This window comes from Mirounga leonina, unplaced genomic scaffold, assembly GCF_011800145.1.
Source record: "Mirounga leonina isolate KUSES-001 unplaced genomic scaffold, KU_Mleo_1.0 Mir_101609, whole genome shotgun sequence".
NCBI lineage: Eukaryota > Metazoa > Chordata > Mammalia > Carnivora > Phocidae > Mirounga > Mirounga leonina.
In genome coordinates, this window is record NW_023270164.1 from 2,109,218 (window position 1) to 2,134,448 (window position 25,231).

A 25,231-nucleotide genomic window follows, 5' to 3' on the forward strand; every position below is an offset into this window, starting at 1 on the left:
CACAGAGCCCTTTTTTTTTTTTTTTCCATTTTATGCAATTTTCTTAGTTGCAGAAATGCAGGTGAATATTCTAACAGAGAGGAGACTAGTATCTGCTTAGGCATTATAGGCCTTTAAGACAGGGAGAATGGTTGATAGATGTATAGATGAGTAGATGGAGAGAAAGGAAAGTAGAGAAATAAGTAAATTTTAAATGATGAACTTTTGGTGGGACATGATTTTGCTTTAGTAAAATCTGCTTATAGTAAAATTTCCTACAGTGAATAGAAACTTGGTAACTACCACTGACATGCAGCATTTCCTCTTCTTCTTCTCACATCTGACATTCTTCCTATTTCATTGAGAATATAGAGTCAAATCAGAGTCTAATTGTCTGCTTCTTCCATTATACCAACCAGCCTAATTTTATTTTCATCCTTGTGTCTTGCATTCCCTCCCATTATATCAGAAAAGTTCTCTGTGCTCTTGTGGCCATCCCTCTACTCATTCACTGAATCCCACAGCTTCTCAACTACATGGAACTCTCCAGGAGTTTTCCCCTTTTGTCTTCTCTATAATAACTGTTATTGTATTTTTCCTATCAACATACACATGCTATAATAATAGCTCCTGATGTTAAAAGACATGTCTCTTTTTACCCCTTATCCTTTCCAGCTACAATCCCATTTCTCTGATCCCTCTTTATTGCAAAACATGGTGAAAGGTTTTCTATACTTACTGTCCTCACTTACACCATTATTCTTTTGTACCTAAACTAAGCTGGCTGTATGCCCCATCCGTCTACAGATACTCTTTTTAATTTCATCAGTAACCTAACACTGCCAGATTTAATCATCTGTATGCAGTCTTCGTCTTGCCCAACTCGACACAGCTGATCTCTCACTGTTTTGGAAACAACTGGCTTCCAGGACTTATTCTTCCTTGATTCTCCTTCTCTCTCTCTAGTAAGTCCTCCTCATTCTCTTTTGCATGTTTCTCCCTTATTCCCATCCCCGTAACTTCCTGGACGCCCAAGGCTCAATCTTCTCTTCTCTTCATTTCTAGCCACACTCATTCCCTATGAGCTCTCCTCATTCAGCCACACCTGAGATTCTAAGAACTTCTAAATTGATAGGCCCAGCTTCAACCTCTCCTTAAATCCAGTTCATATAGCCACTTGCTATCTCCATAGTCCCCGCCATGGATGTCTACAAGGCTTCTCAAACTTCCTTAGGTGCTCTGTGCAAATGACACCTTATCAGAGAAGCCTTCCTGGACCACCCTATATTAACATCCACATGACTCTCTAACCCTTTATTGTTTTATTTACACCATACATACAAATACATTTTTTTATTGTTTGACTCCTGCTCTCACCCCCTAACGCATTCTGGAATGCATGACTCAGAAAAGCAGGGGATACATTTTTTTTCACTGTTTTATCCCCAGTGCTTCTTATAGTGCGTGGCACGTAGCACTTTCTGAAAATGAATAAGTGAAAGTATAAAACAGTGTGGAATTAGTGTTATACTGTACAAAATGGTATTATGTGGATGGAACTGGAGTAGTATCTTTGCCATAGCAAAACCTTGATATGTATATTGATATGTATATTATATTAGCTTTTTCATAAGAGGAAAATCTCACTTAGAAATTGAAATAATTTTCTCAGTGCTAGCAAATAACAGAGCAAAAATTTAAACTTCCAAAGCTCATGCTCTACACTATATCATAGAGTATACCTGTAAGTAAAGAGAGAGGTCTTACACGCACGTACATACACATGTGTGTTTATGCGTGCACGTGCACACACACACTACTTAGTATGGTACAGGGGCAAGGAGAACATGGTAATTGATCAACAAAGTATATTAGTTGTAGTACTAGACATTATCTTAGAATTTTCTGTGGGTGATCTTAACTAAAATTAAAATTAGCTGCTTTCCAAGAAAATGTTCAATTCCCTGAAATTAATTTTTTGAATCTCATTTATCTTTTCTATTTATGAGGAAAAATGTTATCATAGGGTATTAGAGCTGGAAGGAACATTAAGATATTCTATTCCAAACACTCAGGTAAAGCTCAAAACCCTTCTTTCATCACTGTCGGGGCTTATGCAGCATGTATTTGATGGCTTTTAATCATAGAAAACTCTCTCCTTCACTGTGCATCTGGTCAAGAGGCTCTAATAGTGGATTTTTCACTCATTTTGAGCCAGCAATGAAGTGTTTACATTAAAATTAATATTTTCTACACTTGATCTTAGCCAAAAGGCTTTAAGCATTTCTTTGTTTTTATTTTTGCTAATGAATTCTTAGACTTAAAAAGCAAACACAAAACTTTAACTTACAGGTGCTTAGTTCATGGTGTAAAACTTACCTTAGCAATCATATTTGTGTTGAATAACTCCAAAATCTACTTTTAAAACTATATGTCCCAAATAGCATATTTTTCTGAAAAGCATGGATTTGTATCTTTTCCCCAATTATCTGTTTTAGTAAATCTGATCTTCAACTTAGTGCTTACTTTTTCTACACTAGTCCCTTTGATGGTATCTTCTTTGGATAAACTTCTTCATTAAATCTCAAGCATTAGCTAGCTCTTCAAAAGATAGAGTAAAGCAGCAACAGTCACTAATCCTTAACAAAGAGAACACAATCCCTGAAATGTCCTTTTTGCTATTCATTAGATGGCCCCATTCAGTCGACAAGATACAAGTAGCAAGGGAAGAATGCTTCATCCCTAGCTTTTCCGTGATCATAGCAGCCAAATAGCAATCAGAGTCAAGTTTCTTTATCTGCCCTATGTTTTTTTTTTTTTAAAGAAGTCTCTTTTTTTTAAGATTTTATTTATTTATTTGAGAGAGAGAGACAGAGATAGTTAGAAAGAGCACAGGCAGGGAGAAGAGTGAGAAGCAGGCTCCCCGCTGAGTAGGGAGCCCAGTGCAGGGCTCGATCCCAGGACCCTGGGATCATGACCTGAGCCGAAGGCAGATGCTTAACCAACTGAGCCACCCAGGCGCCCCTGCCCTATGTTTTGAGAGTCTGGAATTAGAACTTCTGTAAGCAAATTCAATGGCATCCCATACTTCAGCCTCTAACATAAGAAAAGATAATTTCATGGATTAGTTTGCTAGGGCTGCAATAACTAAATACTAGACTGGGTATTAAAACTGGCTTAAACAAAATAAATTTATTTTCTCAACAGTTCTGCAAGCTAGAAGTCCAAGATCAAGGAATTGAGGGGTTTGGTTTCTTCCAAGGTGTCTCTCCTTGGCTTGTAGATGGTTGCCTTCTCATTGTGTCCTTACATGGTCTTTCCTTTGGGGTATGCATATTCCTGGTGTATGTCTGTGAATCTGAATTTCCTCTTTTTATAAGGACACCAGTAATATTGGACCAGGGCCCACCCTAACATTCTTATTTTAACTTAACCGCCTCTGTAAATGCCCTAACTCCAAATATAGTCGCATTCTGAGATACAGGAAATCAGGGCTGCGTCATATCAATGGCGGCCAGGGAGCAGTGGCACACATAATTCAGCCCATAGCATCTGCACAGGAACCAATGAAAGGGCTCTTCTCCAAACTACCACATTAACAATTCTGTTCCATTGTTTTCATCATAATTTAAAGATTTTTGAAATCCGTTTTTGAAAATACAAAGTATCCAAGTAGAAAGTGAATAGATTTCATGTTTGAAAATGGTTGATGACAAGTCATGTTCATCTTGTACTCTTACTTAAAATTACAATTTAAAACTTGTGCTCATTTAAAATAAACCACAGTAACCAAAATAATCACATGACTTAGGGTGCTAATATGTTTCTTAGTATCTCTTTGATTACCTGACATGGGCCATTCCTATTACCATGCTAAATATTAGAAATTATGCTGTGGGAAACAGTGATGTCATACCACTAAAGTGATTAAAAATGAACCTCCCAGGATGAAATACTTTCATTACTAAAATGAGGATTATGCTCATTTTACTCTCTTGAGAAGATTTTCTTCTAAGAAGGCAGGAAACCTCATAGCCATTAAAGCATTGTACAGTTTCTGTATTTCAAATGAGAGATCAGTGCATAAATATTTCTAACACCTTTAATCAAAAGAGCAATCAAAATAGCAGTTTTAAAATATACTGAATAAAATTTGAATGCTAAGTGCAACAAGGCCATAGGAGATTTCAAAGGCAAAACAGTAATATCACACTTTGTTATGTTTCTCAGATACTAAGCATAAAGTATTATCAGGGTTTTGAAAATTCTATAAATAAGGTATACCTCTCATAAAATATATAATTCCATAAAATTAATTATATAAAACAAAATGTGCATATTCCCCCCCAGATGCTTATTAGGGTTTTGAACTTAAAGAATGATAACTGTAATAGAAAAAAGTAAATATATATGTGGTTAGTTTGTGTGGTTACCATATGGAAATGGGATAAAACAGAAAGAGATAAGCTCAGAAAATGTTTTGAGTTTAGAATATGTTTATCAACCTAACGAGTATAATAATCATCATACTAGCTGGATTACCTTGTCAGAAGATAGAAAAAAACTGATGTGGTTTCTCTCAGCTTCCTGCTAAATACGTATCAAGATGCTGAAATAAGCCTCTAGCAAGACTGAAAATTAAAACTGGCCGCAAAGCTATTCCAAGAACCTAGAAGCACCTAATACAATGCCCAGATGAGAAATATAAGATAAAGTCCATATGCTTGCTCTTGGATAGATCGTGAATAGATAAAAATGTCAGTTATCCCAAAAGTATAAATGTAGGGTGATTCCATTAAATGTACTGTTTGCCACCCCATCCATTTCCTGGAGCTAACTGTTCATTCCAAATGTAGGAAAATTCTTTTAAAAAATGAGCTGGAGGAAGAGGCAGTTAGTCCCCCTAGAAAATAAAGCATCTGTGATTATAGCAATGTGGCATATACAAATGAAGAGAAAGAAAGACTGAAGAAATCTAGGGAATCCAGAAAAAGAGTAAAATATATATGGACATGCCATGAAGGTAGCATTTCAAGTCAGTGAAATTTTTAAATAAGTGGTTTTGTATTATTAGTCCCATATAGAAAATCAGTAACATTGGATACATTCTTCTTCATTTCATATGTATGGATAAATTACAAATGGATCAAATAACTATAAAAATGAAAGCATATAGGTATTAGAAGAAAACATGGGTAGATTTTTTTGTAAGGTAGAAGTGAGGACAGCTTTCCTGTCTCTACTCAGAGTGTGGCACAGGATAATGGGAAAACCACAGAAAATAAAACTCAGTTGTGAGACACAAAATGAACTTGATAAATTCTCAAAGTTCTTTTCAATGTTACATTTCAGTGATCTCATGGAAGTTAATAATAGCACAGTGATTCTTACTATTCAAACATATAATAACAGTGAAGGAGACTTAGGATCACTTCAGCAGGAAACTATTTCTACTTGTAGACCCGGTAAAACGTTACAGCCACAAATAGGCTACTGGATTGTTAACTAAATGGGCTTATTTATCATAGCATTGTCTTTCCATACTTTCAATTCAAACATTATAAGAAAGCATGATGTTGGCAATGAATTACCCTTTTGTATCTTTGTCTTGGCTCCTTACACCATCTAAATGTCTAGGTTTTATTTTTAGTCATACTAAAATCTATTTTTAGTGATAACATAGAATTTTGTAAGGGTAAATGATCATTTCTAAACTTGATTTCCTTGGGGATGCATGGATGATTTATTCTGACTCAGCTCTTGCTCTTTTTATTCCTATTCCAACTCTTTATCTTATCCTCTTGCTACTTTTATCCATTTGAATGCAGTGATTCATTAAGCCTCTAGAGTTCATGAAGACAAAGTTGAAGATGGCAGACATTGTTTAGATATCTTAGTAAGCAACACAGTCTTTCACTGGGACTTTGGCAAGTTTTCTAACCAAATTGTCTCACTTTTTCCACCTCTAAATGAGAAACATAGTAGCGTGTAATTTGCAGTGATTTTCTGAGAATGAAGTGAGATATTGTGTGAAAAATACTTAGCACAGAGCCTGGGATATAGCAAGTACTCAATAAATATTAAGTAGTAATCATATTAATTATTAACTATTATTAACTATGCTATGAGACAGAACATTTTCATTTCCTGGAGTAAAATTTAAAATTTAAAATTTATAAGAATTTTGAGATGGGATGTTTTGCAGAGGGGCCATTTTCTGATTCTTTTCTTGATGTTCTTAATAGTTTAGTACAGTGTTCTTAGCTGAGACAAAATGGCTTTGAAAATCACTGACTTTATAACAAAGAATTTTAATAACCAGAATATAGTTAATAATCTTTTCTTACAAAGAAATAATGTTCGTAAGGGAGATGAACCATGAGAGACTATGGACTCTGAGAAACAAACTGAAGGTTTTAGAGGGGAGGGGGATGGGGGGATGGGTTAGCCCAGTGATGAGTATTAAAGAGGGCACGTATTGAATGGAGCACTGGGTGTTATACGCAAACAATGAATCATGGAACACTACATCAAAAATTAATGATGTAAAACATATGGTGATTAACTCTTTGTTACTCTTCAAAATAAAGGAAGACATCCATCCCTCCAAAATCCTCACTGCTTTAAATAGCCAGAAGCTCACCATGCTTCCAACCTCTCAATACTTGTCCAGTAGGTAGAACACATTGTTTTTCAAAGGGTGGCCACATGACCATGTGCTTCCGGAATGCATAAGGAGCTACTTAAACGTGCAGCTTTTGGGCCCCAGCCCAGACTGAATAAGTCAGAATCTATAGGTGGAGCTTAGCAGACTCCTGTCTAACAAGTTTTCCAGGTGGTTCTTATGTAAAGGTTGAAAAATTTGAATTTTATTAGAACAAAAGAAAATGCTGTCAGTATTTCTGTCTTCTGGTTTTTACAACCTGGAGTGGATCCCCCTTTCTGTCACACATAAGCTTTGGCTTCCCTCGTGGATCAGTTAAATAAGTGAACAGTTTACTGGTAACAATTTTGGTACTCCAAGCAGAAACCTGGAGCTGTTATGGTCTAGGAAAAAAAAAAAAAAACACAAAGTATTAAAAAGGTCAAAAATTGCTGTACTTTGGCTTTTGCAAAATGTAGTCTAAGTAATGTATGGTGAGTAACATAACATAATAAAAATGTAGTCTAAGACTTGGGGGGCACCTGGGTGGCTCAGTTGTTTAAGCATCTGCCTTCCATTGTGGCCTGGGGTTCCCTCCTCAGTGGGGAGTCTGCTTTTCCCTCTCCCTCTGCCCCTCCCCCATCTCATTCGTGTGCGCGCGCGCACACACGCACATGCACTCTCTCTCTCTCTCTCTCAAATAAATAAATAAAATCTTGTAGTAAGACTTGGAAAGACTCATGGGTTTCATGGTTCTTTTATCACTCTGGGAAACCCAAGCCATCACTTTCAACATTTCCTCATTCCTTCCAGCCTCATCAGGAGAAGCTTCTTGCCTCAGGATAAAATGTGTTTTTTAATAGGGTTAATGGCATTTGAGGAAAATTAGTGAAGCCAGTGAAGTGCGCTTATAATTTAGCAGAAAGCATTTTCTTGCTCAGACGTGATGTTGAAAAACTGATAGGCAGTTAAGGGGATTAGGAGATTATTTTCGGCTGTTAAAATTATATTCTGAAAATGTTTACCACATTTAAAATTATTTTTGTGTTTTTTACAGGAATCACATTGCCTCCTAAAGGGAATATAGATATCCCAGTGTTATTTATGCCCCACATTATGAAATTACACAGAACAATGGTCATTGTTCAAATGATGAGGGCGAATAGAGAAAGTTGGCCTATTGACAATTTTGATGAATTGAGCACAGAGATGAAAAGGTAACTTTTCAATAAAGACATTGAAGGAAAATGATTTTATTTTGACTGGTGCTGACGTGATCACTCTTTTCTATGTTATGCAATGTAAAGTTCATGGTTTTATATTCTCTGAAGTGTTGAAATTTATATGTTCGCAAGAGGAAAATACATTTGTTATATGGGTATAGTATATATCATTTGACGTTCAGAGTGATGAACAAGTCAACCTTAAGTATCATGTCAATGAATCAGAATCAGAGACATGCAAGGGGGCGACTCTTTTTGACTGGGAAAATAGTTATTGCTGAGACAACAAATAATAAATCTCTAGAGAACAACCTGAAGCAGCTTGTCTTGGCAGAGTATGGGACTGGTGATGCTGGCATTCACCAAGTGATGGCCCTGTGCCAGGTGGGTATGACACCCGAAGGAAATGCCGCCATGACTACCACCATATTACCTGTGTTGCTACCAGGATGACGAGTGCTTCACGGAAATTTAAGCAAACTCCAATAATGATACAAAATGTGTATGTCTTCTCTGCTTTTATAGTTTCGTTAAGTATTTCTTCACATTTAAAACAATTCTTTTCTGTGAGCCCATTAGTGTCCATTCTGCCACGATGTTCACCCTTCTAACAGTCAAGACTGCCTATGTATTTGTGGGTCCCGGTGTGAAATGAAAATGAGGGGGCCCTCACTTAAAAATGGTTGAGAATTTCCAGACAGTTACAGTGGTGTACTAAACAAGCGTGGAACAATTCTAGGTGTGGAGTCCTTGTGCTGTTTGTTGTGCAAGTCATGTGCTCGTGAAGCTGGTCCTGCCTGCTCTGTCTTATGTTTCATTTTTAACAAGGAAAGCCCATTTTCAACAATGACCAGAACCATTCTGTACTATTCTATACTATTGCTGTTGTCTTGATGGTGTATGATGGACTTAGAATATTTTGACAAATGCCCTCTTTCTTTTAAGAGATAACCCCCAAAAGTAAATTCTTTGTCACTTTCTTTGTCACTGTCCTTAATGGCATTTTTTGTGTTTTGTGTTTGGCCTGTCCAATTTAGAATATAACCCATAGGAACTATATTGCCTCTGATTAATCACATTTTAGTCTCATCAATAAATACCAATACCGACTTTTAAAAGCAGGGGAAAAGCTCTTCGTTTTTAACTTACATCTCACGATCCTTGTGGTACATTTTTCTTTGTGATAATTTCCCAGGGTTTGCTTTGAAATGTTCATAACATTTGCAGAAAGTGTTTTGTATTTCAGTTTCTCTCTGCCAAAGTTTAAATTCATGAGCTTTGCTAAAATACCATTAAGTTAATAATGAATATTCTCTTTTATGCTAATATTGAAAGTGTTCTTGTTTTTGTTCACTCTTCCTTATTTAATTTCTCATTAGAACTATGGGAATAGAAAGTGGAGCAATCCAAGCAATACACTGGATATACCCTATTCTTGGACTTCCACAGGCACTACATCCTAAATTCCCTCAAGGTACGTATATTTTAGAGTCAGAGAACACCAAGATTCTAAATGATCTTAGAGGCTCCTTTAATCCCATCTTTTCTTGTACAAGCAAGAGAACTAAGGTCCAGAGAAAGTAAGTCGTGAAGTGAACAGCCCTGCTGGTAGGAGTGCTAGCACTGAATCTGGTCTCCTAATCGTAAGTCCAATGATCTTTCCACCAAACCACACCATTTCCTGTTGTTCTTCCTGTTGGTGAAACCTCAAAATCAGCTAAGATAGAAATAACATTAACTTCAGGCCCCTTTGTTCTGCATTCTGTGGGGCACTTGGAGCCCTGCTCTAGGTCTTTAAGATTCCCAGGTACTTTGGTTCTTGGGTCACACTTATTTCCCGGATTCCAGCTTCTGTGTAACTCTAAGTCTCATCCAAGAACTATCCTATGGGGATACCCATCCCTGTATTCTCTGTTGTCCCAGACACTAAACTTGTATGATGACATCCAAAAACCAGTCAGAACATACTGAAGTTTTCAAGGAAGTTCACTTCCCTACCATACACACAACATAAAATCCCTACTCTTAAAATGCCTTTCTTTTTCTCAGCGACCCCTCTTTTTCTTTCCCCTGCTCCAAACTTCTCTCAAGTTTCTGTGTGTTCTCCTTCCTCAGTACTCTTCTCACTTCTTCTGCATTCCTTGATTTTCCCATTTTCTTCCCAGAGTAAGCCTAAGAAATGCAATTCCTCTTGGATATCCATAGAGCCACCTCTTACCAGGCCTTACACTAGTTCTTCATAACTAAGGCATGCTGAATTGCTCAGCCCTGCAAAGAGATACCTCTTCTGGAGCCCCTCTCTTGAGCAATACGGATGACCTGAGAGAAGTCTTGAAATTTTGAATTTTTCTTCTCCTTCCAGTACCGATCTTTGGTAGTGAAACAGAGTTAGTCCTGTACTGCCATATATTATGTCACCACACTTCAGAAGAAGAGAAAATAGTAAGTTTTGCTCATGGATAACAGCATTTCCCCAGATACACTGAAGGCCAAGGTTACATATTGCCTTAGGTTGTTTAATTTTAAAATCCACATATCTAGCAGTACCTTTGACAGTAAATGTCATTTGTCTTACATGAAGTATTTTTGCTCTTAAGTTAAAAAATTATCAACACATAAATGTTTCAGATATACTAAATTATCCTCTGAATGCTTCACAAACATGCCAAAATGTTTCTTTTATTTCCTCCTGGAAGATAATTGTTTGTATACTTTCCATGGAGCCGAACGGTTCAAAATTTATAATACACTCATCTGATCAAAGTGATGTAATAAACCCTAGACATTACTCTGTTGAAATACTAACAGCAACATTGCTCATGTTGACTGCAGACACAGTTTTGTTTTTCCCAGATTAAAGATTTAAAGCAGATATTTTTCAGTCTGAAACAAAGCCTATGAAAACATAAAACGTAAATTTCTTGCACCGTTCTCGTCAAAGAAAGTTAAACATGCTGCAGAAACAAAAAGGCATTTTCCATCAAGTCACTTCTCTTGGTAATTATTCAATTTTTAAATTAAGTGTGAGTTCTATAAATAGCCTGTGTTGCTTTAGCACAACCCAGTAGTAACATCAGTGTTCTGAAACAGATTGTGTACTAGTTATTAAATCATTTTTGCAGAAGTCTAAAGCCTATTCTTGTAATTATTTTCTTCGTCTACAAATGCCCTCGAGAAAAAAATGAGTACAATTATGTAAATACATATTGCTTACTTTCTGTACAGTCCATCCTTCATTCTTATAAACACATCAGACAGAACCTATTGCTTTCCCTGCTCAGCTGCATCACCTTCAATGCTTACTGTTTCTTTTCTGTTTTTCTGTGTCTATCGCTCAGGTTATTCTTAAACCCGGGGTACTTGTCATTGTGTGAGCCACCTTTTCTTTGTGTGTATTCCTATTTGCTCCTATCCGTTGGGGCAGATAATTGGAAAAGGACTCTACTACTGTCACGGTGTGAAGACAATGGAATGCGAATCCATTGTGATTGAGTAATCCGTACATTGCCAGGGCACTAATTTCTGAAGGACTTAGAGGACAAGACTAGTGACATGATACTAATTGTAACTTTGATCACACTAATTTCCAATTTAATGCTTTATGGCTGAAGCTAATTAAAGCCAGAGCAGCCTGTACATTTTCCTCAATCATTTCAACCCTCTTCATTTACATCTTGTATTTCACTACTTATTCTAAGTTCAGAATGTTCAATATCAACCTGTATGTTTTAGAATTAAAAATAAATTTATGTTAGATATTTATAAATATGGTGTATAATGTGAAAGAACATAAATCTGAGGACATTATCCAGTTGTGCAGTTTAGATGAATATATTATTATTGATGCCACAACAGTATCGTGTAATACATTTTAAAAGATTTTTTATATTATGATTCCCTTTTATCCCCTATATTAAATTTATGTTTTATGTGCATCTGAATTGATAAAAATATAGCATCTAATATATATATATACTTTTTTAAAGATTTATTTATTTATTATTATTTTTAGAGGGGAGGAGGGGCAGAGGGAGGAGAGAGAGAATCTCAAGCAGACTCCTTGCTGAGTGTGGAGCCTGATATGAGTCTTCAATCTCACGACCCTGAGATCATGACCTGAGCCAAAATCAAGAGTCAGACACTTAACCAACTGAGCCATCCAGGTGCCCCAAGCAAATACATTATTTTTGAGAAGTAATATATTTATTTGTGTGGCCTCTAGTATACTTGGCCGCATGATATTATAGAGCTAATGCCAAAGGAATTCATTAATACTCCTTTGTGTAATTAGTAGTTGTATATAGACACAATATTTTGGTTTCTCACAAGATCACTGACAACTTCTTCTGTACTTGATATAAGAAAACATTGAAATTTTATATATATATATATATAATGATTCAGGGGTGCCTGGGTGGCTCAGTCAATTGAGCATCCAATTCTTGGTTTCGGCTCATGACATGATTGTGGGATCGAGCCCTGCATCGAGCTCCAGTCCTGCATCGGCTCCCCACTCAGCAGGGAGTCTGCTTGAAGATTCTCTCCTTCTGCCCCTCTCCCGACTTGTGCTTTCTCTCTCCCTTTTTCTCTCTCTCTCAAATAAATAAATAAATCTTTAAAAATATATATAAAGTTTTAATGCTGTATACTAAATTAATATTATAATTACGTTTTAACATTAATTTTAAATAATTCATTGCAATTTTATTTTTAACCGTTAGTGTATTTTGTAAATTTAAAAACAGTTTACAAAAGAAAATCAAAATATTTTACTGAAATAATTTAAATATGAATTTTAAGGTGCATGTGAATAAAGAATAAGAAATATTTTTGAAGTGTTATTACAAAATAAATGCTACAGAACTTATTTTTTTTAATTATTTGAAGGTATTTGCTGTAGTATTACTATGTAGGTAGAGTTTGGTATTTGCCACAATGAACATATAGATAGCTGAAAAATTCACGTGTTCCTGACCACCAGTTGAATTATTGATATGACTAGGTGAGTTCCTGAATCAAATTTTACATCCTAATATAATCTTCTGTAATCTAGTATATATCTTCCAGGTTAATCTCTGTCGTGCTATTTTTACATATTATTTAATATTCTTATTTGTTTCCAAAATGTCATTGTATATAGATATTGCATGAGTGTGTGTGTGTGTGTGTGTGTGTGTGTGTGTTAATGCCAGACACAATAAGTCAAAGTATGCAAAAGGATATTTTTCATCACATAATTTATTTTCTTCCATCTCAACTGGAAATATTTCTCTCCTGTAGTTGTCATAAAATGTCAGTCCAGGAAGCGGATAGAACAGGAGGTGGAAGTCACGCTGACTGGTGATTTTTTTGGAGAAAATCCTATCTTAGATGCGACAGATTTTGTAGTGATTCCAAAAAAGTCTTCATATGATTCTTATGAAGATATTGATGGTAAGAGAACCACAGTCATGGATATAAAAAATGATAATAAATAAAAATTCAATTTCCTTAAATTGCAGGTTGCTGATTCTTCAGTTACATGAAAATCCACACCCAATATGTTTCAGTAACGATATATCCTTAAAATAGTGCTCAGCAAGTGTTCAGTGATGTTTGTTCTCTTCACATAGGTGGTTATTTCCAAAAGGAAAACAATTATAGTTGTTAATGGATTTTTTTTTCAGTTCCTCTTTATTTTATTTTTTTATTCTTATGTTAATCCCCATACATTACATCATTAGTTTTAGATGAAGTGTTCCATGATTCATTGTTTGTGCATAACACCTAGTGCTCCATGCAGAATGTGCCCTCCTCAATACCCACCACCAGGCTAACCCATCCTCCACCCCCTTCCCTTCTAGAACCCTCAGTTTGTTTTTCAGAGTCCATCATCTCTCATGGTTCGTCTACCCCTCCAATTTCCCCCGCTTCATTCTTCCCCTCCCGCTACCTTCTTCTTCTTCTTTTTTTTTTCTTCACATATATTGCATTATTTGTTTCAGAGGTACAGATCTGAGATTCAACAGTCTTGCACAATTCACAGCGCTTACCAGAGCACATACCTTCCCCAGTGTCTGTCACCCAGTCACCCCATCCCTCCCACCCCACCCCCACTCCAGCAACCCTCAGTTTGTTTCCTGCGATTAAGAATTCCTCATATCAGTGAGATCATATGATACATGTCTTTCTCTGTTTGACTTATTTCGCTCAACATAATACCCTCCAGTTCCATCTACGTCGTTGCAAATGGCAAGATCTCATTCCTTTTGATGGCTGCATAATATTCCATTGTATATATATACCACATCTTCTTTATCCATTCATCTGTCGATGGACATCTTGGCTCTTTCCACAGTTTGGCTATTGTGGACATTGCTGCTATAAACATCGGGGTGCACGTACCCTTTCGGATCCTTACTTGTTAATGGATTTATAAGAATAGATTATGATTCTGTCATCAGTGAGAAGAGTGAAAAACTGTAGTAACTCATTACCACGTCCCTTCACTTTTAATCTCTTCCTTTATTCTCTTTTTCTGATTTGAGGAATGATTGAAACCATGTCTTGCAGCTTTAAATTCAGAAACACAACCTTGATTAAATGTTCCTTATTTAAAGAAATTGAAAAATTGCCATAAATTAGATGCAATCCCCAAATAAATTTTGTATAATAATCCCTTTGGCATTTAAAGTCTTAAAGAAAACTTTTCAACAAGTTAATATGAAGATCTGGCAAAATCAAATCCCAGTGAGGAAGCCTGCTTCTCCCTCTCCCACTCCCTCTGCATGTTTCCTCTCTCGCTGTCTCTGTCTCTCTCTCTGTGAAATAAATAAAATCTTTAAAAAATATATATATAAGAGTAAAATAGCTTTTAATTTTTTATAATATTGGCTATTTCTATTAAATAAGAAATGCTCATTTTAAACAATTCCAGAAATTTCTGAAGTGATACGGCTAGCCACCCTCAACTCAAGTCAGTCCTACTTGGATGGTTGTTACAACTGAATGAATTTGATATATACCCTCTTGTGCTTCCAGCCATACCTGAGGGGTGGAAACATGCTAGGAATTTAACCAGCTATTTTAACAAGACCAAATAACAATGACAAACAAGAGAGGCTTATTTCTCATTCTTTTTTTTTTTTTTTTTAAGATTTTATTTATTTGAGAGAGAGAAAGAGAGAGTGAGAGCACGAGCAGGGGGAGCAGAAGGAGAAGCAGACTCCCTGCTAAGCTGGGGGCCTGATGCGGGGCTCAATCCCAGGACCCTGAGATCATGACCTGAGCTGAAGGCAGATGCTTAAACGACTAAGCCACCCAGGCACCCTTCATTTCTCTTTCACATGAAAGCCTGGACTTGAAGGTCCAAGGAGTGTGGTGCCTGTGTCCCTTGAGATTATCCAGGGACCCAGGTTCCTTTTCTCTTGTTGCTTCACCATCCCCTGTGTTGTCTTCATCTGCATGTCAATTGAGGAGTCACATCTGCAGTGGAGAGCAAGCTGGTTCCCTTTAAAGCCATGACCTGAAGATGCACGCATCATTTCTACTTGCATCTCGTTGGTCAGAACTCAGTCATATGGACATGTCTAGATGCAGGTGAGGCTGGGAAATGTAATCTCTTTATCCAGGCCCAGATAAAATTTGGGGACTTTCTATTACTAAAAAAGAAGAAAGGAAAAAATAAATATTGGGAAGACAATGAGCAATCTCTGCCATATTTTATTTACTCTGGACTGATAAAATCTATCTATGGTCAATTCATCCAAAAGTACTTATTAAAAACTTATTATACATTAAATATTTTTCTCTGGGCCTGGAAACTCATACCCTCCCATATCTCTCCTACCATGAAACTCATGTCCCCACTCTAGGATAGAGTTTGAGTCACTTTCTGGGCAGCATGTCAAATCCCCCACTCTTTATCTTCATTTGTTGAAACTGTATTATGTAAAGCTGGGGAGTATTTTTTTGCCTGCCTTTCTCTGCATGCCTGCTTTTCTCTCTTCTCCGGCCCACTTTCTCTGCCTACTCATCAACTTATACACATGGCTCAGTCATGATCAGTCAACCCTCTTTCACTTTCCTGGACACCCCTTGGTGTCTTCCAAAATAGATCATTCAAACTAGGGTTTTGTTTTTGCAAACAAGCGGTCTGAGAGTAAATACAGAAGAGGATCTGGAAATAATAAATATTTCTTAAATGAATTACAAGAATGTCAGAACAATCTCCCCCGCACACACACACTCTTCTTATATGATTTGGAAGGTAATATTTTAAAAACTTGAGATGGAATTATGAAATGAATACCTATGTTACATGTACCCAATATACTTCATAAAATCTTTGGAATTACAAAAAAAAAAGTTCACACTAATTATTGTCTTTTTATTGACTAGATATTGATAATATGAATTGTGTGAGTTAAGGAAATATTATTAAGTTGCACAGTGAGAAATTTAATTTTTAATTATGTTAATTTATTAGTTATTTCTTTTTTCTCTTTGAATTTTAGTGTTGTAATTGCAGAAATGCCAACTTAATCATAGACTGCTTAAATTTATAAAAAATGAAATAAACTTATGTGAGGAGAGGGGAATTTTCTATTGCAAGTCTGTTTAATTGCTCTTGATTTTAAAGAATATCTGTTCATAATGAAATCAGACTGATGGAAACCATTTATCTCTGAAATGTTATTATAAGTTTAATACAGATTTTGCTTTAGTGAATCATGTAGTAGCATTAGAGAAATGTAAGAATTATAATTTTTACGTAAATGAAACCCTGCTGACTTTCTTTTCTTCAACCAATAGACAATACAAAAGGGAATTCTGATTGTTAATGCAGGTCACGGATAAAAATATCAGTGTAGATTAACCTCAGAGTTCAAATGTATAACACAACTCTCAATTTCCAGTGATAAATAAATGTAAGCACTTTTTATTGAAATGGAACGTATTTTCATAAGCAGCCAACTTATAGTGAATGTACCCCAGTAAATGTCTAGTACCTTTCTGAAGTGAAGTAATTGTTTTGTCTGTCATCCTGCTGTGCTTAAGTGAATTTTAATAATTGAGTGTTCAAACCTTGATTTCGGTTTGAAACCTATCCTGTTGAAAGCAAAATGTTGATAGGTCTGTGACATTGTAAAGGAAGGTTAAAAAAAAATGCTCGTATATAGGAACCATTTTAATATGTTCTTGCTACATTAAATTACTTATACTTTTGTTAGGTTGCAACCTAAAGAAATTATAATTCTGATAATAGAAATTGATTAAATGTTATTACTGGAAAAAAGTCCACTTCCTTCTAGATAAGCAGGGTCTATAAGGAATCTGCCAATATCATTTTGGGAGGTTTGAAAGGCATGTTAAGAGGGTGCCTGGGTGGCTCAGTCGGTTAAGCGACTGCCTTCGGCTCAGGTCATGATCCTGGAGTCCCGGGATCGAGTCCCGCATCGGGCTCCCTGCTCTGCAGGGAGTCTGCTTCTCCCTCTCCCACTCCCCGTTTGTGTTCCCTCTCTCGCTGTGTCTTTCTCTGTCAAATAAATAAATAAAATCTTAAAAAAAAAAAAAAAGAAAGGCATGTTAAGAAAATAGCTCTTGAAAATACACCTTTTGATATGGCTCATAGCTCACTGCTTCATTACTTTTCATGATGAAAAATAATACTTCATATTGAAAATAGCAATTTGGAAGGTTTGCAGACTTATCTCTTCCAATGATTCCCTCTAAAATAGCTTTTTCTATGCTCCATACTACCAAACTCAAGAAGTTTATTATTTGGCTAAAGACATTTTAATTTGTGAATGTTTCTGTTCTGAAGCATGTCCTATATAGAAGTAGATTTGCTCAATCCCCTCTCAAACTTAATGTTTTTCTCTGTCTTTATGGTACCTGAATATTTGATAAATCCGTTAACTTCTCCATTGTCTCGGTTCCTTAAAGGCATCGGTAATAACTTGATTCCTTTCCCTACCCATATTCGAAAGATGTAACCAACTTGCCTGCGCTCTGTAAGTCTACCTGCTTGCCTTTGCCTTCTCCCCTATTTCTTTAAGGACAGGTCTACCACAAAGTCTTAATACTATTTTAGTCTTCAGTATATGCAAAGGCAAACCAACTCTTTTTCCCTGTGTGTGTAATTATAGCTTACCCAACACATTAAATAGTGTTCAAAAGAGTCATGTTATTCATTCCAGTTTTTCCTTCCTATCGTCCCTTAAATCCATTATGGTGGAAATTAAAGTCTCTTAAATCCATTATGGTGGAAATTAAAAACTCTCTGGCTTGGACTATGATGGGGTTTTAGGTGTGATCACTAATTAAACCCTTATATTCCCTCATCTAGGTTTATGACCAAATGAGAAATAGATTAGAAATAAGGCAGATGGAGAGCAAAAGGTTACCTCTATTAATTATAAAAGTGAACTGAAATGTGACTTGGCAGTATGGACTCATTTGGGCTTATTAATACCTCCCACCAAAATGAAGTGCATTCACCCCAGACTAGCCAGTTATAGACTCCTGGCAGGAGCAAACAACCTACACATGCAGGAGGATGAGAAAGTGCGCATTCTGGATTCAGGACATTAGGAAAGTAAAAGTTCTGCTCATCTGCTCACCTTCCATTCCTTCACCCATATTCACTGGTCAGGTATGTTGCTTTTCCCCCCATGGCAAGTCATGGTGGAGGAGGCAGATTGATGCTGAGATTTTTTTCTTCCTATACTTTTCCTCTCTTGTGAGTGAATAGGCCCCTCTATGTAAACATGGTAAGTAGGAGGCCAGAATCCCCAACACTCCCTTCCCATCAGTCTCCCTTTATCTTCATCATCTTTCCCGAAGAGTCCAAAAAACCTTACCAAGCCTCATTACATGAAAATGCCAGGACCTCTCTGTTCTCCTCCCACCCTGATTCCTCACACACACCATTGAGTTAACCAGGATTGATCACCTTCGTATTTTTTTCATTCAACAACAATCTTGCGAGCATCTTTGCTGCCAGATATTTTGCTGAGCCCCAGACATGCCAAAATTAATAAGACACACAGAATGTTGTCAAGGAATTCAAAGAATATCTGTCCAATGTGTTGGGTTTATGCACCTGCAGTATTTAAATCAATTGGTATTACCCTACTGGAATAATATTATATATGGATATTTAAACGGTATTTTGCACTTTCACTTCTATAAGATTACAGATTATTCTGTGTGGGCATAATCTCCCCCATAATTGTATTTATTATTCCTACATAATTCTTGGTTTATGCATTCTTTGTGCCTGCCTGGGGATTAGTCCAGTGACTATGAGACTTTTTCTGTGGGAATGGTTTTATTGTTTAACTCCATATCAGAATCATGCCTCTTTCTTTTATTTTCCAGATGTTCTATAACTTGAGGCCATTGTTCTTTGATTAATCTGTTATGTTTTCTGTGTGTCTGATTTGCTAGTTTATGTGTCACATTGGTCTCTTTTCCGTCATCTTGCTGTATGTTGTTTGCTGTCATATGTAAATTCTCCTGCCCTGTTTGGTCTGTAATCACAAACAGCTCCTGAAAAACCTGTCATTGGTCCTTCCATGATCCTACCTTGGCCTCCAGATTTGATCCTTTCCTCTGCTTTTGTTCTTTTTACTTTCTTTGCTCAACTCACTCTGTTATGGCTTCTGTCCTAACTGTTCTAATGAGACTGCCCTTGACAAGACGGTCACCCTTAACCTGTATGCCTAATCCTATGGTCAGATTTGTGTCCTGAGCTCACTCAGCCTGTCAGCAGCATTTACCATTTGACTCAGCTGAAGAACTTCCTGCTCTTAGTTTTCATGACTAGTCTTATTATTTATTATCTCATTGGTTGTCTCTCCTCCATTTCTCTTATTGGCTCCTCTTCTTCTGACCAGGATCTAGATGTTTTTGTGACCAAGGGCTCTGCCCTGAGGGGCACCACACTCCATTGTGTCGGTTATGTCCTGCACATTTCCAGAGGCTGCTGCTAATGGTATCTTCTCAGCAATTGTGCCACATGACCAGCCTCATATCATAGGCTGTGAAGTATAAAGCCAGACACCTAGGATTCTTCCATTTAATCTCTTTAGGGCCTTGAGAGAATTATTTTACCTCTATATAAACTTAGTTTCTTCAACTGTAACATGGAGATAATAATGGTATCTACTTCCTAGGGTATTTCTGAGGATTAAATATGTAAATGCATGGAATCCTTAGAAAGCGTATGGTTCTCAGTATGTGTTCCGTAAGTGTTAGACCTTACCATTATTGTCATGCAAAGCTCTAGTTGGGTATTTTGTGACAGTGATGTAATAGAGTGCCCATCTTCAGTCACTGACAAATGATGTTTTATAATGGAAACATGGTCCTCCCAATGTCATTCAGTGGGTTTTCTCATTAATGCACAGAAGAATGTTCTATGAAAAAGAAAGTACAAAAATATGGTGCCTAAATATTGGATAGAGACTGAAATTGGAACTTTGCTGAAAGTTCAGGTCAAATATTTATGTTGCAGAAGTCCCTTTATCTTTTCTTCTTGGTATCTTGTTTCAAATAAAATGTGTAAGAAGAGCATCAGATATGAGGCCACTTTCTTCCTTTAATTTTTCATTTTGTAGTTTACTGTACTTATAGTCATAGCAGAGGAACATGCAGTTATTTTAAATTAATCAAAATGTCTGGTCTGTTAAATGACCTTATGAAAGTGAAATAAAAACATGTCAGTGAAATGCCCCTTCAGAAAGATTTGTAACTTTATTTTTTTATTAAGGTTTTCAACTTTATAAAAAAAAAATAGTAAGAGTGGTTCATTCTTCATTACCTGTTCAAAGAAAATAGCTTTAGTGAGTTTATCCAGCCTTCTCCGTTTTCTTTGAATACTTTGCTGTCTTCATCTATATCAAATTTGTCTCCAGCACTCCATTCATTCCTTATATGATTATGATATTCTAACAAATGTGCATGTCTATTAGTGAAGGGAAAACTGCAGAAATTTAGGGAAAGAACATGAATAACAATGTTCATTATTCTTTGATAGTCATTTTTCCATTATTGAGACCTTTCCGTTGGGTTTGCTTTGACATGTATTTCTTACAGATTAAAAATGTATATGGTATAATAATACATAATTTCAAAGTATATTTTGTAAATTAATTTGTTATAATTCAATACTTTCTGATTATTTATCATATTTAGTCAAATGTTCTCTTTAAAAAAAAAAATGACTGATATTCTCCCACATTGAATAAAATTCAGTCTTTGCCCTGAGAAAATTCACCTTAGTAATGAACCACTGGCCAACGTAGCTCCCACTGCATGATTTATTGGCACTATGATACAGGCATTAGGTTGAATGATAATTATACAGGGACACTATCTGGATGGGAGACATGCCCCTTCTGCTCTGCTGCCATACCCAAATGATTATCACCATTATTATTTTGTGACACAGTAGATAGATATGGACATGGATATAGATAGATATAGATATCCTACTCTGAAGTTCTCTGAAACCTGTTTGATTAAATATTTTGTATATATGTGGAGGGTATGAATACAGGACAGAAGTGATAAGCTGGGGATTCTAGTTGCCAGTCATGCCTGCTCACATATCTCCCACTTTATACAGAGCAGGGCATTATTTGATCTTAATCTACATCTTCCTCTCACCCTCATGCAAGCCACCACCTGGCCTGAACTACCATGGAAACTTCCTTAAGTTCTCTTCTAATCCCCTTTTGCTCATTAAAAGAGCACATCACTGACATACTTAAAACATTCAGTGGCCTCCTGTTATTCTTAGAAGTTCCAATTCCTCACCATACCCTGTATAGTCTTGCCTACTTTGCCCACTTCATCTTTTGACAAATTCTTGCCACTTCCTCTGCTTCATCCACATAAGTTCTTTCTCAACTGGGCTAAGGTGGTTTCCCCTCTGGAAAACTCCCCCATGCTGCTCTGATGAAGCCTAGGAGGCATTTTCTTAATTTCTACATCCAGGTATCCTTTATCACCTTTCAATTTTGGTGTATTGGTTTCCTCCTCAGGACCTTCATAGCCAGGTTCCCAGGACAGATGCTCTCATGCCTCTTTTACTTCTCCATAATAGCAGTTATCACAGTAATTAAAAATTAGTGGTATTACTGGTAGTTTATTACCAGTTCTTGCCTCTCGGTCATCAGCTCCATGAGGACAAAAACCATACTTGTCATTTCAAGGAAAGCTTTTTACATGCTGGTAAAACACAACTGAAGTCAAATATGTTTTTATCCTATTAGTTTCATGAATTTAAGTGCCTTTTTTAAGGGTTTGCTAAAAAACAGTAAGATTTTCCCTCAATGTTGAAAAATTTGTTACAATAGTCCCAAGGACTGTTGACTTATAACTTTGAAATTGTAATGTGTATTAAGGGAAACTACACTTATTTAGATACCTTTTTTTAGAAATGTGCAGGTTTCTCTTAGAGTTATGAGCTATGTTTGTCATGAGAGATTAATTTTATCCAACAATCACATAATTAATTTATACTGGCCTCACTGACTTAGCTCTTATCCACCCAGTCCACATAAAAATACTGCATAGTTTCTCTCCAAATTAGGAGCATAACAAAAACCATGTTTCTCACTTGGTAATATGACTTTCCAAATAAAATGCAGAGACTCTAACAGATTATTTTTAAGATACAATACCAAGGGCGCCTGGGTGGCTCAGTTGGTTAAGCGACTGCCTTTGGCTCAGGTCATGATCCTGGAGTCCCGGGATCGAGTCCCGCATCGGGCTCCCTGCTCAGCGGGGAGTCTGCTTCTCCCTCTGACCCTCCCCACTCTCATGCTCTCTCTGTCTCATTCTCTCTCTCAAATAAATAAATAAAATCTTTAAAAAAAAAAAAGATACAATACTGGATGTCAGTTTATTGTGATTTTGTCCAGCCGCCTTCTTTCCTTCTCCTTTACGGGCTCAGATCAATATATTCCAGTTACAGACAAGGTGGATATGTGTAGTTTGAAAAATATATTCATATTGTTTCTACTTGTCTCACCTCCTATCCCTTAGTTGATAATCATATCTCTATTTTGTACCAATGGATCTTCTTATGATTACAATTATAACATCCATAGTGACAGATTCTCCATAGGGGGTTCAATGCTTCTGAAACTAAATTTAGCTTCTCATTTTCTTGTCTTCATTCTGACACAAGCATTCCCATAAAGGCTTCAGTAATTAAGTAGAAACAGATGCAGAGCTCAACTACATACAGTATTTGCTTTAAAAATGTTATGTTATTTGAATGCAATGGAAATTTCATCTCCCATTAACCGCTCTAAAATTCTTAAATGCTCTTTCTTTGTATGGATTATGGCTTCCTATGGAACATCCCCATATCTCATTCCCAGAACAAATAGGCGCATAATACGTAGACACATTGATTTTGCTATAGCAAAGACAGGTTATTGATAGGAATAATAATTGCAGATTTTGTCAACAGGATAAAAATCAGCAATTCAGGAGATCAGAAGTATACTTTTACATGTGGAAAAAGAGAAAAAGGGACCTTGTAAGGGTGTGGATTAACCAGTTATTTTACATTAATAAGGTTTGCTGGATAATCATTAAATGTGACTTGGGCTTGTTACAGCCATTCAGAGTTCTACAGCATACATTATAATCAACTACTTCTTAAAGGTGGTCTGTTTTCTGTTTGGATTGCTTAAAGAAAGGTGGCCATCAGTTCTGTGAATCCAAGGATCACATTTACCTTTATACACTGGAAACAAACTTTAGAAATTACCTCAGCTGTGGACCAGGTCAAGTTATGGTTTCCTGACCTCTCTTCCATGATCCATATGCAATAAAAATCTCAATTGGGCATTTGGGCTCCTGACATGTATGTGGAGCATTAATATAATAGATGTTTGTGCTTCTCTTACACATGCCAGTACTGGATTTGAGTTATTTTTCACATATACCCAAAAAAACCCTGCTATAACTTTCCTCTGGTAGCCTACTGGTTAAGAAAATATGGTTAACTAGATTGTCTCTAAAACTCCAGACTAAAACATGAAGAACTCTCTCTTTTATTAAAATATACCAGAACTTGAAAATTCTGCCCAAATAGATTGGGATGCTGTTTTAATATTGTTTAAACTTAATTCAAATCTTTCTTTATAAATTACAAGTCTATAAACTTTTAATATATAGACAATGCCGTATTATTTATATTTTATGGTAAATATTGATTATTAATTTCCGTCTGGCTATTTCTTGTTCATAAATCTGAATTTTAAAGATTTAAGGTGGTGAGAGTTGTCTTCTGCATTTATTTTTTATTCATTCATTTATTTATTTACCTTTTAACAAAAACATAACTGAGTACATCTATTATATACCCAGTAATGCACTAGGTATTATGAACACAAGGGTAAATAATATAAACCCTCTCCCTCCCTCTAAATACCTGTGCATGATTAGTGTTGACAGGTAATTGATTTTCAATCTATATATATTTAATTAAGTTGAAATTATTTTAATCTTGATTTTCTTAGATTTGCCTGTGAAACGTGAATTTGAGTATGAAATTCAATTTGAATCTGAAGTTATGAAGTCTAACTTGGGATCCTGCGTAGCTTTGTATATGATCAAAAAATCTTATCATCTCAAAGCTGAAATGATAGCATTGGTCTTCAATGTGGTATTTGCACCAAAGAAACCATTGAGGTAAACCTTTTTCTTTAAATAATATTATTACTTTTTGAAATTACATGTTATTACTCTTTTAAACAAAATTCTGTTGATTTTTCTTTCCATCTTTTATATTTGGATTGTATTACTTCTTTGATGCTGTTGAGGTAAATATTTTGGGCTAGATTATCTCTAGCTATCAAACTCTGAAAAGTGTTCTGATGAGAAAAAATAGTCCAAATGATTAGAAATCTAAGATATCCTTCACAAATTGTGACCTCCCCAAGGTCATTAGGGTTTAGTATTCACAAAAGAGCAGTGCACTTCGTAGAATTTTTTAAAAAATTACTGACTTGGTACTGTGCATTAACAACATGATGTTTCTTTTTTTTTTTTTTTAAGATTTATTTACCTGAGGGTGGGCAGAGGGACAGAATCTTCAAGCAGACTCCCCACTGAGCACAGAGCCCAGCGCAGGGCTCAATCTCAGGATCCTTGAGATCATGACCTGAACCAAAATCACTAGTCAGACACTTAACCTACTGAGCCACCCAGATTCCCCAGCACGATGTTTCTTGATACTACTTCAAAGAACCAGTTCGAATGATAAAAAAATGCCTCAGCTGTGTTCTACTTTGTAATTGCTGTCATTACCCTTTTACCACCAAAACTATATTATTGCACATCCTTTAGTAAGGTTTAAGAGGATAATATTGGAATC

At 36.2% G+C, this 25,231-nt stretch overlaps 1 protein-coding gene across 1 annotated transcript in view; it reads left to right on the forward strand.

Moving 5' to 3' along the window:
- Nucleotides 1-25,231, forward strand: part of CFAP47 (cilia and flagella associated protein 47) — a 494,762-nt gene that overhangs the window by 417,368 nt on the left and 52,163 nt on the right. Inside the window, exons 60-63 of the mRNA XM_035002133.1 lie at nucleotides 7,680-7,839; nucleotides 9,225-9,319; nucleotides 13,126-13,278; nucleotides 24,375-24,546. Coding sequence (XP_034858024.1) covers nucleotides 7,680-7,839; nucleotides 9,225-9,319; nucleotides 13,126-13,278; nucleotides 24,375-24,546 — 580 coding nt within the window. The remainder of the gene's footprint in view (nucleotides 1-7,679; nucleotides 7,840-9,224; nucleotides 9,320-13,125; nucleotides 13,279-24,374; nucleotides 24,547-25,231) is intronic.